This window comes from Phalacrocorax aristotelis, chromosome 2, assembly GCF_949628215.1.
Source record: "Phalacrocorax aristotelis chromosome 2, bGulAri2.1, whole genome shotgun sequence".
NCBI lineage: Eukaryota > Metazoa > Chordata > Aves > Suliformes > Phalacrocoracidae > Phalacrocorax > Phalacrocorax aristotelis.
The window spans coordinates 50,812,378-50,825,725 of record NC_134277.1 but is presented as its reverse complement, the minus strand read 5'-3'; the positions used below and the strand labels follow the sequence as shown (position 1 = coordinate 50,825,725).

The window sequence follows — 13,348 nt, the reverse complement described above, 5'->3', positions numbered from 1 at the left end:
TTCTCCATAAGCCTCACCAAAACACCTACGTATTTTAACACTAAAAAGTGCTAAAAAAAGAAAACAGAGAAGATATCAAGCACTTAAATGAGCAGATATAAAAAGGGATAAGGAGACAGCTCTATGTGGATGTAGGTGGAAAACACAGCTGAAGGGAGTTGGTCAAGCTTAGGATTTTATTTTTCAAGGAGTTGTCATCTGTGTGATAACAGCTGCACAACATAGTGATACCCTGGAAAGCAGCACAGTAGGATATCCAAGACCCTGAAGTCAAGTGAGGGTAACACAGCACAGAAAATACTTGAAAGCTTCCTAACAGGGCCAGCACATCCAACAGAGGCAGGAAAGTTTTCTTTCATACTGTCGTGGTTTTAGCGGGGATAGAGTTAATTTTCTCCACTGCAGCTGGCATAGTGCTGTGCTTCGGACTTCGTATGAAAACAATGTTGATAACACACCAATGTTTTGGTTGTTGCTGGGTAGTGCTTGTACTGGTCAAGGACATGTCTAGCTTCCCATGCTCTGCCGGGTGCACAAGAAGCCGGGAGGGGAGGGGGCACAGCTGAGAGAGCAGATTCAAACTGGCCAAAGGGATATTCCATATCATGTAACATCATGCCCAGTATGTTAACTGGGAGGAGCTGACCAGAGGAGAAGGAAACAATCGGAGCTCAGGGATGGGCAGCGTCAGACGGCGGGTGGTGAGCGGATATATCATTTCTGTTTTGGCTTTTTTCCCTTTTTCCCTTTTCCTTTTTATTATATTATCATTGTTATTCTTATAACAATCATTACTATTATTTTTTTCTTTTAATTATTAAACTGTTCTTATCTCAACCCACAAGTTTTTTCTTTTGCCTTTACTCTTCCGATCCTCTCCCCCATCCCATGGGGTGGGGGAAGCGAGCAAGCGGCTGCGTGGTGTTTAGTTACCGACTGGCGTTGAACCACGACACATACCCAACCCAACCGAAATACTCAGAAAGTACCAACAAGTGCGGAATTACATTTCCCTTTGATTTCCAACATAATTTTTATCAAGTACTTTCCATACATGATCCCAAAAGTCTAGATGTAACCAGCTGTTTCATCTCCTCTGCAGTAATCACTGCAAAGGGTAATTTTTTAGCTTATACTATTACTCATTAAAGGAGAAGAACGGCAGACGCCTTCCCCCTCGTGGCACAGATGGGGGCTAACAGTGTACCTACCAAAGTCAAAACAATTCCTGCTACATGTTGTACTGCACAACTAATAAATAGTGCTTTAGACCTCTCCTTTTATCTCCAATCTGAGCTGTGAATTAAGAGAATAAGAGAGATTGTGGAAAAAGACCAGCAATAAGAGCACAGCTTTCTAAGGAACACAATTATGTGTGTCAGAAGATTCCTCAGCCCCAAACACGGGCATATATAAGCTCTTCCAAGTATGAACCGTTACATGACCCTTCATGTCACTCTGGAATTGCTTAAGGACAGGTTTTCTACAGTAACAAAAGCTCTTTTTCACTCAGTTGGCTAAAGGAACGCTGCATGTCAGCATATTGCAAACTGGTATTTGAAGGTAGCTTCCCCTAATTTTTACGATCTACTTTCCTCCATTCATCTGTGATTGAAATACAAGTTGTGACTCCTGCACATTCCTGACATAGATGGCAATTTAGTGTCATCCACAAATCTTTTGTTTTGATTTAATTTCCATTAAAATTAGACCTTACAAGAAGTATAATATATCCCTACAACCAGAGAGCTGCTGCATGACTGAACTTCATTATTAAAGCTGAAACTCTCCCCGCTTCTGAGGACACCACTGTAATACATGTTAGTGCAAATCACATCAATGTAAAAGTTTATATTAGTTTTAACTGATGAGCCCCTATTACTCAAAACGTATCCCATAAACATCAGCCCTCAGTACTTGCAAATACATCAGCACACTCCGTATCAGAGTTCAAGAATGCCAGGATGTACTGCAGAGCATATTAAAAACACATCATAAGAAAACCTGTAAATATAATACCCAGGTATGATTTAGCTACTTTTTTTTGCAAGACAAACGACTGCGTAAGACCACAGAGTACAAACATCACAAGACAACACAACTACAGATATTTTTACCTTTTAAAAAAAATGGGCTTCATATCTTCTTTTCTTCTGGCTTGTAATTAGTATCTACAATATTTAGCTAAAAGCACAGAATTGAACTGCTAGGTTCAACATGTTTTATTTGTCATATATTAATTCTTGTTTTTCCAATATACAGTGGACTGCATTCATATGATAGCTATAGAGGACCATCCCTCAAGGTTATATTCAGCTGGTACTTCTACCTTAATGCTTTGATTGCAAAGGTAACACAAACAACACAAAGCTAAACCAAACCTGTGGATATCAGCTGATTACCCTCAGAAGCTAATTTCTTAGATCAGGCCAGTAACAACATGACATACTCACGACACGCTCACGACATACTCACTTCAGCCTTGGACAGTTTAGACCAAGTGCTGTGAGAGAAGCATCTGTAAGGTTGCTACAGCCTGAAACACAGAGTGACTGAAGTCTATGACATCCTCTACAGATTTTTACTATGCCTTCATCTGAAATTTGCTGCAACACAGAAGAAGGTTGAAGTTACTTCGTTATCAAGTAATCAGCTAAGTACAAAAATCAAGTCATGTTACAGAACTGTTAGTGTCACATTGAATATAACCATGGCAACCTGTGGATTTTCAACCAAAAAATACCATCCTGAAACCACGTCCATTGACGACACTTAAGATAATCAACACACACAATTCCTAATTATCTATGTATTTTTCCACAGATCTCAAGTACTGCTCAAAGGGAGTCTGAAGCACAGAGGGAGAGTTGTTTGTTGTTGTCCTTCACTTGCTTTTTTTAAATTTTCACATAATTTTTTAAATTGTAGTTGGTCATTGTGTGAAATAGCTTGCTGCTTACATGTTCGCAGAATTTAAGGCTTTCGCTTCAGTGACCGTGTAAGTTCAGGAACAGTGCAAAAGAGAGCTTAAAGCTCGTCAGCAGGAGAACTACCTACCTATTTTGCACTGGAGCGGTAGAACCCAAGGGTAAAAACCCTTCACCTCCAGACAATTTTCAAAGCAAGAGTTACAGGTTAACTATTACATATAATCCGTTCTTTAGAGAAGACAAATGTAAAAGCCAGGTTTGCCCCGCCCTACGCAGTTGTCTCTAGCTGAAAGACTTAACTCAAAAGAGCGTTTTCCATTTCTCAAGATTATTTTTACTAGATATTCTGAAATAAGTAACTTTAAATTTGGAATATGAATAAAAAAGTTTTCTCTCTGAAACAGGAACTGTAAGAAATAGCCCCAGTGCAGCTGCACACAAAACAGCAACAGGAACTAGGTTATTGGGTGTGTGTGCAAATATTATTTAGTGTACAGGTCTTGTGTTTTGGAAAAAATATTCCCTCCTCCTCCCATTCCTAACTCCAAGAATTTAATTTTTCTGCTGAATGACTAATCCTTCATGGTGAAACAAGTTATTTTATTTCCTGGCCTAACAGTACTCTTCCAATGATAACAAAGACCTCTTCTGTATTTTGAATTGAAAATACGCATTCCTTTTATAAGCCACTCATCTAGGTACACTACTACTACTATAGCATATTTCTGAGGCTATTACCACAAACATTACCTTTCATAGATGAAAACAGGATGAGAAATAGTGGTAGCTCAGTACAAAGGGACATCACTTTATGCCCCTTCCCCCAACCCAGCACTTTTTTATTTGACAGAACGATTTGCAAATTTGAATTACTGATGTTAAAACTTTTCCAGATAGAAAACTACAAGTCTTGTCTTCTTATTGTGAATCCAGAAGGATTTGCATCATGTACAGATAAGATGATATTTTCTGGAACTGTTTTTTTCCCCTTTGAAAGATACTCATGACACTATTATTAGGAAAAGGTACTATTTTGGAGGCAATGACTATGGTAAATTTTATGATGATGATGCTGCTGAGATGGACAAAACCCTCAAGTTATATATGAAGATTTTCCATTCTGAAATTGCTTGTCATTTCAATGCCTATATCCCTCTCAGGAATGAGAAACAAAAAAATTCCTGCAAGTCCCCAGTTTCTACAGTCTAAAGATGGTACCTTTCAGATGTGCAGTTTCCAGAGTTACTATCAGTTCAATCCATAGCTGCTGGAGCTGGCCTGGTATTTTACAAGGTCCATAAAACAGAGCCACTAGAATTAAAGCGTGGATCGTATAAAGCAAAGAGACCTGCTGTGTAAAAATCAGTGCTAGCCCTTTGACCATAAAGACCCTGGCTGCTTCTGGAAGCATGCTTCTAAGCTATAGCAAGCAGGATGCATCTGCAGTGAAATAAAGCTTTAAAGCACACGTAACTAGGTAGGACACTCAATACTTTCACTCACAAGGGGGGTTTTTTTTGGTACTTACTATCTACAGGACAACAATCACACTGGCTAAGGGAAAACTCTGGTACACTTCTATGCCAATGGCCCTTTTAAGCTGGAGAGATCATAACTGATTATCATCAGACCTCTTGAAAGCCTTCCACAAAAATAATCAGAAAAGGCTGGCCTTGATATATCTCATTAGTCTCAGGTAAAGTACAACAGAAAGAACTTTGGAAGAGAAGGACAATAAAAGGAAGACTGAAAGGGGAGGAAAATATGTACTGGCTTTGTTTATTGAAGTGTGGTTCCAACCAAAATAAGGAACTTCCTTTCATTCCCTTTATCTTTAGGTGCCCAACTTCACCGGGCACCTATATTCAGATTGCAAAATCTAAAAATTCTCTTTCATTAAGCATCTGGCTCATGGAAGCTCGAGCTTTGTATTCATATTGTTCTTAATTTCTGCAATTATTTAATGTAACTTTTAATAATCCCTAACACTCCAAAATGTTCAACACTTGGAAGAAATCTATTAGGTCCAAAAATTTTCAATCACTCTTAATAAAGAATGGTCCTATGCAACATTCGTTCAGGAATAATGTGTAAAACAGATTTGAAAGTTTTAGCCCAAGCAGATTTTATGATGCCTTGTAGCAATAAAACTGTAGAAAACCTTCCAAAAGCAAAAAATTAAAAAAAGGATCTAACTTCATTATTCAAATGTGCATGACTGAAACACTGCAGTTCAAATTTATTTCAATATTTTCTAAGGCTTATTTTACAAAGAATGACTTAAATACATTTAAAATCTAAAAGGAGATCTTTCCTGTTCCTAAAAAGTCACATCAGAAACAACAAAAGAGGAAATGTAAAATACAGCAAATCTGATTTTTCTGTACTCTCTAAGTAGAATTAAAAGTACATTAATGACTCTCAGAATGTGTTCATCCATTGCTGTTGAAAAAGTATGCCCTTCTCCTGCTACCTAGATGGATCTGAATCACCTTCAGTTATGATGCCGTTGCATTTTAGTCTCAATTATGTAGCCCAGAGTACGGCTTCTGCTCAATTAGAAACCTTAGAATTATGAATAGGCCAAAACGTTTGACCTTAATGGATGGGAGAACAAGAACTACATCTGTAAAACTGCATGGTTTAGTGCATACACAGTTCATGAGATTCGAATGAATGCAGTTCATTTTTACTCTAGAGCTTGCTACAGTTAAAAGATAAAATGAGGGGGGAAAAAATTAACCCAACACTCCAAATCCACCCTCAGCTGTAGAAACAGCCAGCTCATTTAAGACCTCTGTTCCACATAAAATTCTGTAAACTAGCCAGATGTACTATTTTAATTACTTAAGTGTGTAGCAGATCAATTCATCAGCGTTCAAAAATTGTTTGATTCTTAGGGAATGTATCTTATGAAGCTTCAAATACTTACCGTACACGATTGCAAATTCAGGATTACAAGTTCATGACAGTGATTTTGAATGTGTTTCAATGCTTCATCTTCTAACTGTATTTAGCAATTAAGTCAGACATAGGAAAAGAAACAAGAAATTAAAAGCAAAGCAAAGTAGCCCAAAGAATGTACGTCATGTAATATTGAACAAAAGACTATAACAAGAACAATATTTTTTAATTTATGGAGATTTCAAAAACCCAAAATAAAATTTTATTCCTAAAGGATCACCCAAGCAGTTATGTACCTGTGTGCAACCTCTAAGAAATAGAGCTTTTAGTCCACTACACCCTTTCACCAGTGCTTCAATACCATCCTTCGTAATCTGATCACACCAGGAAAGATTCAAGTGTTCCAGATTTCTGCAACCCTCACTGGGAGAATTAAAAAAATACATAAAGTTAAATCCAGCCTTCAAATAGTCATAACAGTGGGAAACCCAAATTAAACACACTGTTAGAAATTAATGATAGCCAGTGGACTGTGCCAGGCCTCCACAGAAAAGTCATGAGAAAAGACCACACACAAACACCATAGTCGACACCCAAAAAGTGCTAGATGCAGGATACAGTCAGTGCTGATACACAGTGTTAAGGTTCAGCACTGATTTTTTTTAACTTTATGAAATGCTGAACAGCTCTTTAAATGCTTTAACACAAAGCACTGAATCTTCTTACCTTAAGCCTTTCAAAGAGCTGTTTGTGATGGCTACACAAGATGTCAGATCCAGATGTTTCAGCTTGGAACAGAATCTGCTAAGACTGTAACACGTGCTGCAAAACAGCAGACACACTAAAAATACCTTCAGCTACTTCTTTTTCCAAATTTTTCCTTCAAACAAAAAAACCCTTTGACTTACCTGTCAGTGATTTTTGTGCACCCGTTTAGATTTAAGTGTTCGATGTTTCTACAGTTCTGTGCAAAGGTCCTAAAACAGCAACAAAAAGCTGGAGAATTAATATAATGTCACAAGTTGTAATATAGTCACTAGAGTGCGCTCTGTCCCCTACCTCCTTCCACCTCAGTCAAAAAGCTTAATCTTCAAGCCACAGAGTAATTACAAAGTACATCTTAAATACATCTGTCTCAGTGGTTGCTTTTTCCTTTTGCTATTGCAAGTTTGTCTTAAGTAACTCCTGAAACCAAGTGTTGTTCCTCTCTCAGATACCACTTGAGCAAGGTGTTTGTTTCTGTCCAGAAACCGGACAGAATTATAAGCCAGAACTGACTTGCTTCAAATGCCTTAATTAAAAACATTAAGGGCATAAACAGAAAAGTTTAAATACCACATCAGTTAAATATTAAGCTGCTGGGGAGAGTTTTTGCATATCTCACTACTGAAGACTTTGTGGGTCTTAAGGAGCTCAGTCCCACATCAAATCAAAAGGAACATACCTTGTGCAATACAGAAGTGAGACCTAAGCCTATCGGACTACTAATGCAAAGCCCTGTGGGTGGCAAAGTAGTTATTTATGATTTTAAAAATTAAAATGCATCTGTGTGCACTACTGGGTATGAACTCTAAGGATGACTAGAGCTATTATGTTGCTAAAAGCCTGTATGTATCATTATACTAATTACCCAGAAGAAATAAATAAACTTTCTTTTCATCTCTACAGAGTAATATTTACAGCTGTGCTGCATTTCAGAACACTGTTTTTATGCCCATGTTTCCTCCAACTGCATGGATTTTATTGGCAGGGGTGGAGGAAACACACAAAAACAGTTTTGTCTGGAGGCTTGCCGTGGTTAACAGATCCGACTACACACTCAGCTGGTAACAACTTCCTGGCTCTCCAGCGTGGATTGAAAACAATGGAAAAAAACCCGGGAAGCAGTTATACTGGTGAGAGTTTCCACTTGAATTCTCAAAACAGCTATTCCAAAATTCATGTACTGGACAGAGATTTACAACTGAGACACTCTTCAAATCACTTGGAAAGACGCTACACTCTGTAATAACTTGCAGGAACAGCAAACTTGGCCTCTGAGATTCAAGCATGGGGCATGTCCTGACAGAGCTGCCACAAACATTTGGTACCTACGTACTCAGTACCTACTTCAACAACTGGCTGTTTTTAAACCAAAGTTAGCGTCGAAGAAGGATAAATAGAGAAATTAGTATCACCCACAGAACTAATGGATCTGGAAACAACTCAACACAAAAAGCTGACAGGAAAAGCCACTTTCAGAACAAGAATCTGAACATTAATGCCATCTTTCTCATGCTAATGTTCTGAAAGTCTTAAAGTTCATGCATTTATCATTCGTTATTTTCAATATAACCCGCTTATATTTCAGAGGTAAACCATCTTCTTTCCTGAAGTGTCTCAGACACCATCTGCACCAGTTAGCTGTTACAGATGCATGTGTGAATACTGGTAACATGCTGGTAGCTGGTCTCTGCTAAGCCTGTCCTATTACCTGCCTGCATGACTAGCTGTACCATCCCTACAATGTACACATGCTTCACACTGAACTGCTGTATACTTATTCTAAATATCTGTTTACTAAATATATCATTACTTAGTAATACCCCATCCCCATCCCTACCCCCTCTTCTCACATGCCACTAATACCTGAACCCTTTTACAATTTTTGGTCCTACTCACAACCCTCACTGCAGTCCCCCAGCCTTAATGCTCTGAAAAGCACAGCTGGGAGCCTAAACCAAATGTGAAAATGGTGTTACTGGGGGGAAAACTGTTACCTGCTGTCCTGACTCTTCTTACACTCTCCTCACACTCTTCTCATCACCCTCCCCACGGTAGTTGCTACATCTCTCTGAGCCTGCCTTCCCCCTCTCCTCCACTTCTGCTATTGCCTTCCCTATTGAGGATACAGGGACTGTTGGCCTGTTGGCAGTCTGGGAACTTGGAGAAGCACTACGGAAAGTTAACTCCGGTTGGGGCTACCTCTTTTTTTGACAACAGGTGCTAGCAAACTGAGGGATGTTAATAATACGCACTTTCCCCTGAGGAACAAGACTGCCTGAAGGTGGAAACACACCACAAAGCAGTTAGGGAGATGCCTTAGAGGCAAGGGAAGCTCTGGGGAAATCTTAGGTTCTGAAGCTAGGATGCCCATTTGGGTTACTAAAGCAATGTACTGCTTAACTAGTTGCTGGATTAATTTACTCTAGAGACAAAAATCAGTGAATTAGGCTTACTTAAGAATTTTAGAAAGAGCTAAAGGTCACGAGACACTAACTTAGTGCCCACTGCTTAACAAAAATCTTTGTGCTTGTATTTTCCACCTGAGAATGGCCACACTACATCAGACTGAATGCCATCCAGCCCAGTCTCCTGTGACAGTGGAGGAAAGCGTAACTGCAAAAAGCCATACCCCAAGGCTTCCTCTAAATATTCTTTGAGCCCTGAAGTACTTGTAGCTTAGGGACCCTTCAGCTGGAGGTAGGATCTTTGGGTTTAAATACTCAGACAAATATCCACAGAGGAATCTGGCTAAACAGTTTACATATAGAAAAGGCTTATATGGATTCAAACTATCTTCCAGGAACAAATTGCACAGTTCAATTGGTATACTACGTAAAGAAGGGCCACTGTCTCTAGAAACTCCTGAGATGTTCCTGTTGCCTGCCTGTTCTTTTATTAGAGCAAGAAAGAAAAGAACCCCAGGCCTTTCCCAATTTTGTAGGCACTCAATTTTATCAGTCTTTATTCTTCCTCCGTGTGCTAGGGTCACCTCTTGTCCAGACCAGAAGATAAACTATAAACTGACTGACTACTAATCTTGATGAAATTAATATTGTAAGATGCCAGAGTAGAGGTCTGAAAACATTTTAACTGCTTGAAAATTGAGAGATATCAACATAATACTACTGGAAGAAAAAGACATTTCGGAAAAGTGCAGTTCTCATTTCTTAGTTCATTTCCAGAAAATCACAGTAGCTATACTTTGATCTCAAAATGACATCTCACTTAGTCATTATTAAGGTAGTTAGTACTTACTTAAGTATCCCATTTTCATCATTAGTCAGTACTTAGAAATCCAAACAAATTTAATAGTTGCTTTTGGTCCTGACATTAGGAAATAAGTAATGTCTCAATCTAGCACTTTACTTACTTTAAAGAGGAGTCTCCAACGACAAGACATCCTCTCAGACTAAGTTGTCTCAGGAATCCACCACACCTTTTCGATATATTTTCCACAACACGACCCTTAAACCACATAAAAGGAAGAATTTGTTAAGTTTTATTCTGACATAACATTTTAACCAAATTAAAAATGCTGGGAGTGAAGACCAACACCAGCTATACCTCACCAGAATTACACTTATTTGAATTTCTTGTGCTACTTTTAAGAAAAAACAGCTATCTGTTGAGAGTCTCTGCTCACACTGAAGTGCTATTCAATTCAACCTTTAGTTTCCTCTTCTTTTTTTTCAATTCATCACACATGGCTCAATTTTTTTTGTCTCAGCAAAACCTACCCATTAAGACTGCTAAAATGACCTTCAAGTTTTGTCAGATGTGTAGGGAACATGAAGAACTGCCCCAGAGGCGGAATGGGAAGCATCCCCATTCCTCAAGGATCGCAGATGCACGTACAGCATGTAAGTGTCAATTGTCCACAAAGATGTGCTTAGGCTAGTACGTCACTCTGAACTACAGCCTCCAATAAGTCCCGCTTTACAGTCCCTGCTATAGGGACGGTTACCTCTGCAACCGAAAGGTGCTGAACACCTTGGTGGGAGCAGCCACTTCAGTGGCCTGCAGAATATCTGCTGGAGCCCACCCGTCAGTCATCATGTCATACGTATTTGGTTGTCTGTGCCTAACACTTGGGAATGCCAAAGAACTTCTCACACTGTGAAGCTTACAGACTTTATGCCTTGTTATTTGTCAAAAGCTGAAGCACAGCTTACAGACAAAATGCCCTACTTGACTCCACATTTGCAACAAAATGCTTCTTATTTACATCCTGAAAGCACGTCTTGCTATACATTAGGAGTAAGCAAAATGGCACAGTAGTACTGATATTCAATCTGAAAGTAGCATTATGAAAAAATGCTACTTAATTATGACAATAATATACTTTTTCTTTTTTGGTAGGAAAACCAAGGTAAGATAGCAAAAAGCAGGTGGCCACTGCAAAAACCAACTAGACATCACATTGTGTCTAATTTTAGGGAGGTCAGGTAAAAGAAATCAACTCTGATCACTTAACAAACAGGACAAATACTTAGCACCTTTTATTTTTTCTTCTTTCTCCCTCTTTTTTAAAAGAAGGAACACATAAAATTACGGGTCAGTGGATTTTTGTTTTTGTTTTCCTCTCTATACAGGATGGTAACAATTTTACTGAAACAATGAAATGTTCCTTATATTTTGTTGTTCACCTCTAGTACCAAAGTCCTGGCTAGCACTATGTGAAAATATCTATCAGAGCTTGTTTCTTAGTCCATAAGTAACACTGTTTATCTCATCTCTCAAAAGAATTTACACCAAAAAACAAACTGAAAATCGTTATACAAACATAATTATGTCTTTTTTGAAGCTTTCCATTAGTCAGATTTATTTCTCAGTAGAGGCCAAATACCTTTGCTGTAAGGATGAAGTCTTCAATGAATAACATATAATGCAAGTGCAATATACATTGCAGAAAAAAGCCAAACCCTAATGCATTCTTCAAGAAAACAGAAAGTTTTCCCAAACCCATTTATTTCTTTAAGCATGTAAAAAACCCTCAACAAGCAGCATATTCAAAAAGACAACTTAAGTACATTCAAATGTGTTTAGCTGTTCAAATAATACAACGTCACTCAAAAAAAGTTCTTCAAACTACCTCATCTTACATTCGGTTCCACATACCAAGAAATCCTAAGGCACATTTAACTTCAAGATCTTCACACATCTTTGTGATAGAGAAGAAGTAGTTTTTCTTTATAGGCTGCTTTTTCTCACCTTATTCTCTAGTACATGATGTCTTAAATATGGAAAATTTCACAATAAAACCTAATTTTTCATCACCTGATAGTCTCAGATCAAGTACTGCTTGATGCTATGTGAAACATCACCAAACAGTACAACGTCCAACTGAGCAAAAAGTTGCCAAATACAATTAGCAGCTTTTACCTGTTGTAAATCTATAGGCAAAAAAAAAAAAAATTTACTAAACAGAATTCTTGGATACTGAATGGGGAAGTGTTATCTTGTTCAAAACTACTTTATATAATAATTTCTGGTTTAACATACTCTTATGAATAAATTCAAGGGGTTTATATTAAAAATGTACTTAAATATAATATACCAAAGTAACTGAATTGCTCCAAACCACAATAGCGTCTTACAGCAAAAGAGGATCATAACATAATTTCATTCCTTCTCCTGAATCCCATGCTACAAACATAGTGTCTCAAAGGCCAACACCACTAGGTATAGCATAAGACAAACATATAAAAACCGTAAAATCCAATACTGTTTTTCTAAATAGCAGAAAGCTTTCAGACACAGAAAAGGCTAACCAACAGAAGTACCACAGACCTGTGGGGTTTTCTTTATTATTTCTTAGCAAATGAGAAACACAAGCTTTTTTAAAGGCAACCAAAAAGATTACATTAAAGCTCCAAGTCTTCTTAGTCACATTTAGATAGAGGCAGATGCCAAAATCTTCCTCCTGTTCTGGAAGGTCCTCATGCTTAACATCAGTATAGCAGAAGAGTCGGCATTAAAATTTTTAAAAAGCAGAGAAAAAAATATACCTTATATATTACTGTACAGCTTTAGGAACAGTTTGAACCACGGTTAGCAAAATATATGAAATGAAACCCATCTGGATTTTATTCATGCAACTAAGAAGCTAAAACATAAAATCCAGAAGCAAATTCATTGTTGTATTCTAAATTTAATTTGTATCATCAAACAACAAATAATAAACCAGTTCAGATTCAATTCAGGAACTGTACTTCCCCATGGATTTTGTCCTCATACTTAGATGTTGTTTTATTTTGTTATGCACATCTATGATAGCATTAATGCAGACATGTTTTTCTCACAGAAGACAAGACTACCCTAATCCTTCCATTACATGCTGAAAAAGACTTTAATCCACTTGTACCTGCATTTTAGGCAAGGTTCAAACCTTACAAAGCAAGGGTTCATCAAATGGTAATCAAATACACACCAAATCAAATTTAGGTAAGTCATCAGTAAGAAAAGTTGATCAGCGTTTTACAGTTTCAACCTCCAAGTCCTATAGCCAAGTGTGCAGAGAGCTTTCAGCACTAGATGGCACCCTCACAGAGAGGCTCGGGGCCACTACCAAAATTATCCTCTAGATCGTGAAAATAATTCAGAGGATCTCACTGTCCAGAAGCACCATTTATACTTTTACTTTCTGGAAATGAGCAGCTTGGAATTTCTAGAGCCCTGTATGTATATGATATATGAAATTATCTGATACATAGCTGGCAACCAAAGCTGAAACACTCATCCAGTGTAAA

At 37.9% G+C, this 13,348-nt stretch overlaps 1 protein-coding gene across 1 annotated transcript in view; it reads right to left on the bottom strand.

The window, feature by feature from the left end:
• Positions 1–13,348, bottom strand: part of FBXL2 (F-box and leucine rich repeat protein 2) — a 59,136-nt gene that overhangs the window by 10,944 nt on the left and 34,844 nt on the right. Inside the window, exons 5-10 of the mRNA XM_075083509.1 lie at positions 9,970–10,064; positions 6,743–6,811; positions 6,561–6,656; positions 6,131–6,257; positions 5,863–5,937; positions 2,476–2,606 (exon numbers count right to left, since the gene is read on the bottom strand). Of these exons, the coding sequence (XP_074939610.1) occupies positions 2,476–2,606; positions 5,863–5,937; positions 6,131–6,257; positions 6,561–6,656; positions 6,743–6,811; positions 9,970–10,064 (593 nt within the window). The remainder of the gene's footprint in view (positions 1–2,475; positions 2,607–5,862; positions 5,938–6,130; positions 6,258–6,560; positions 6,657–6,742; positions 6,812–9,969; positions 10,065–13,348) is intronic.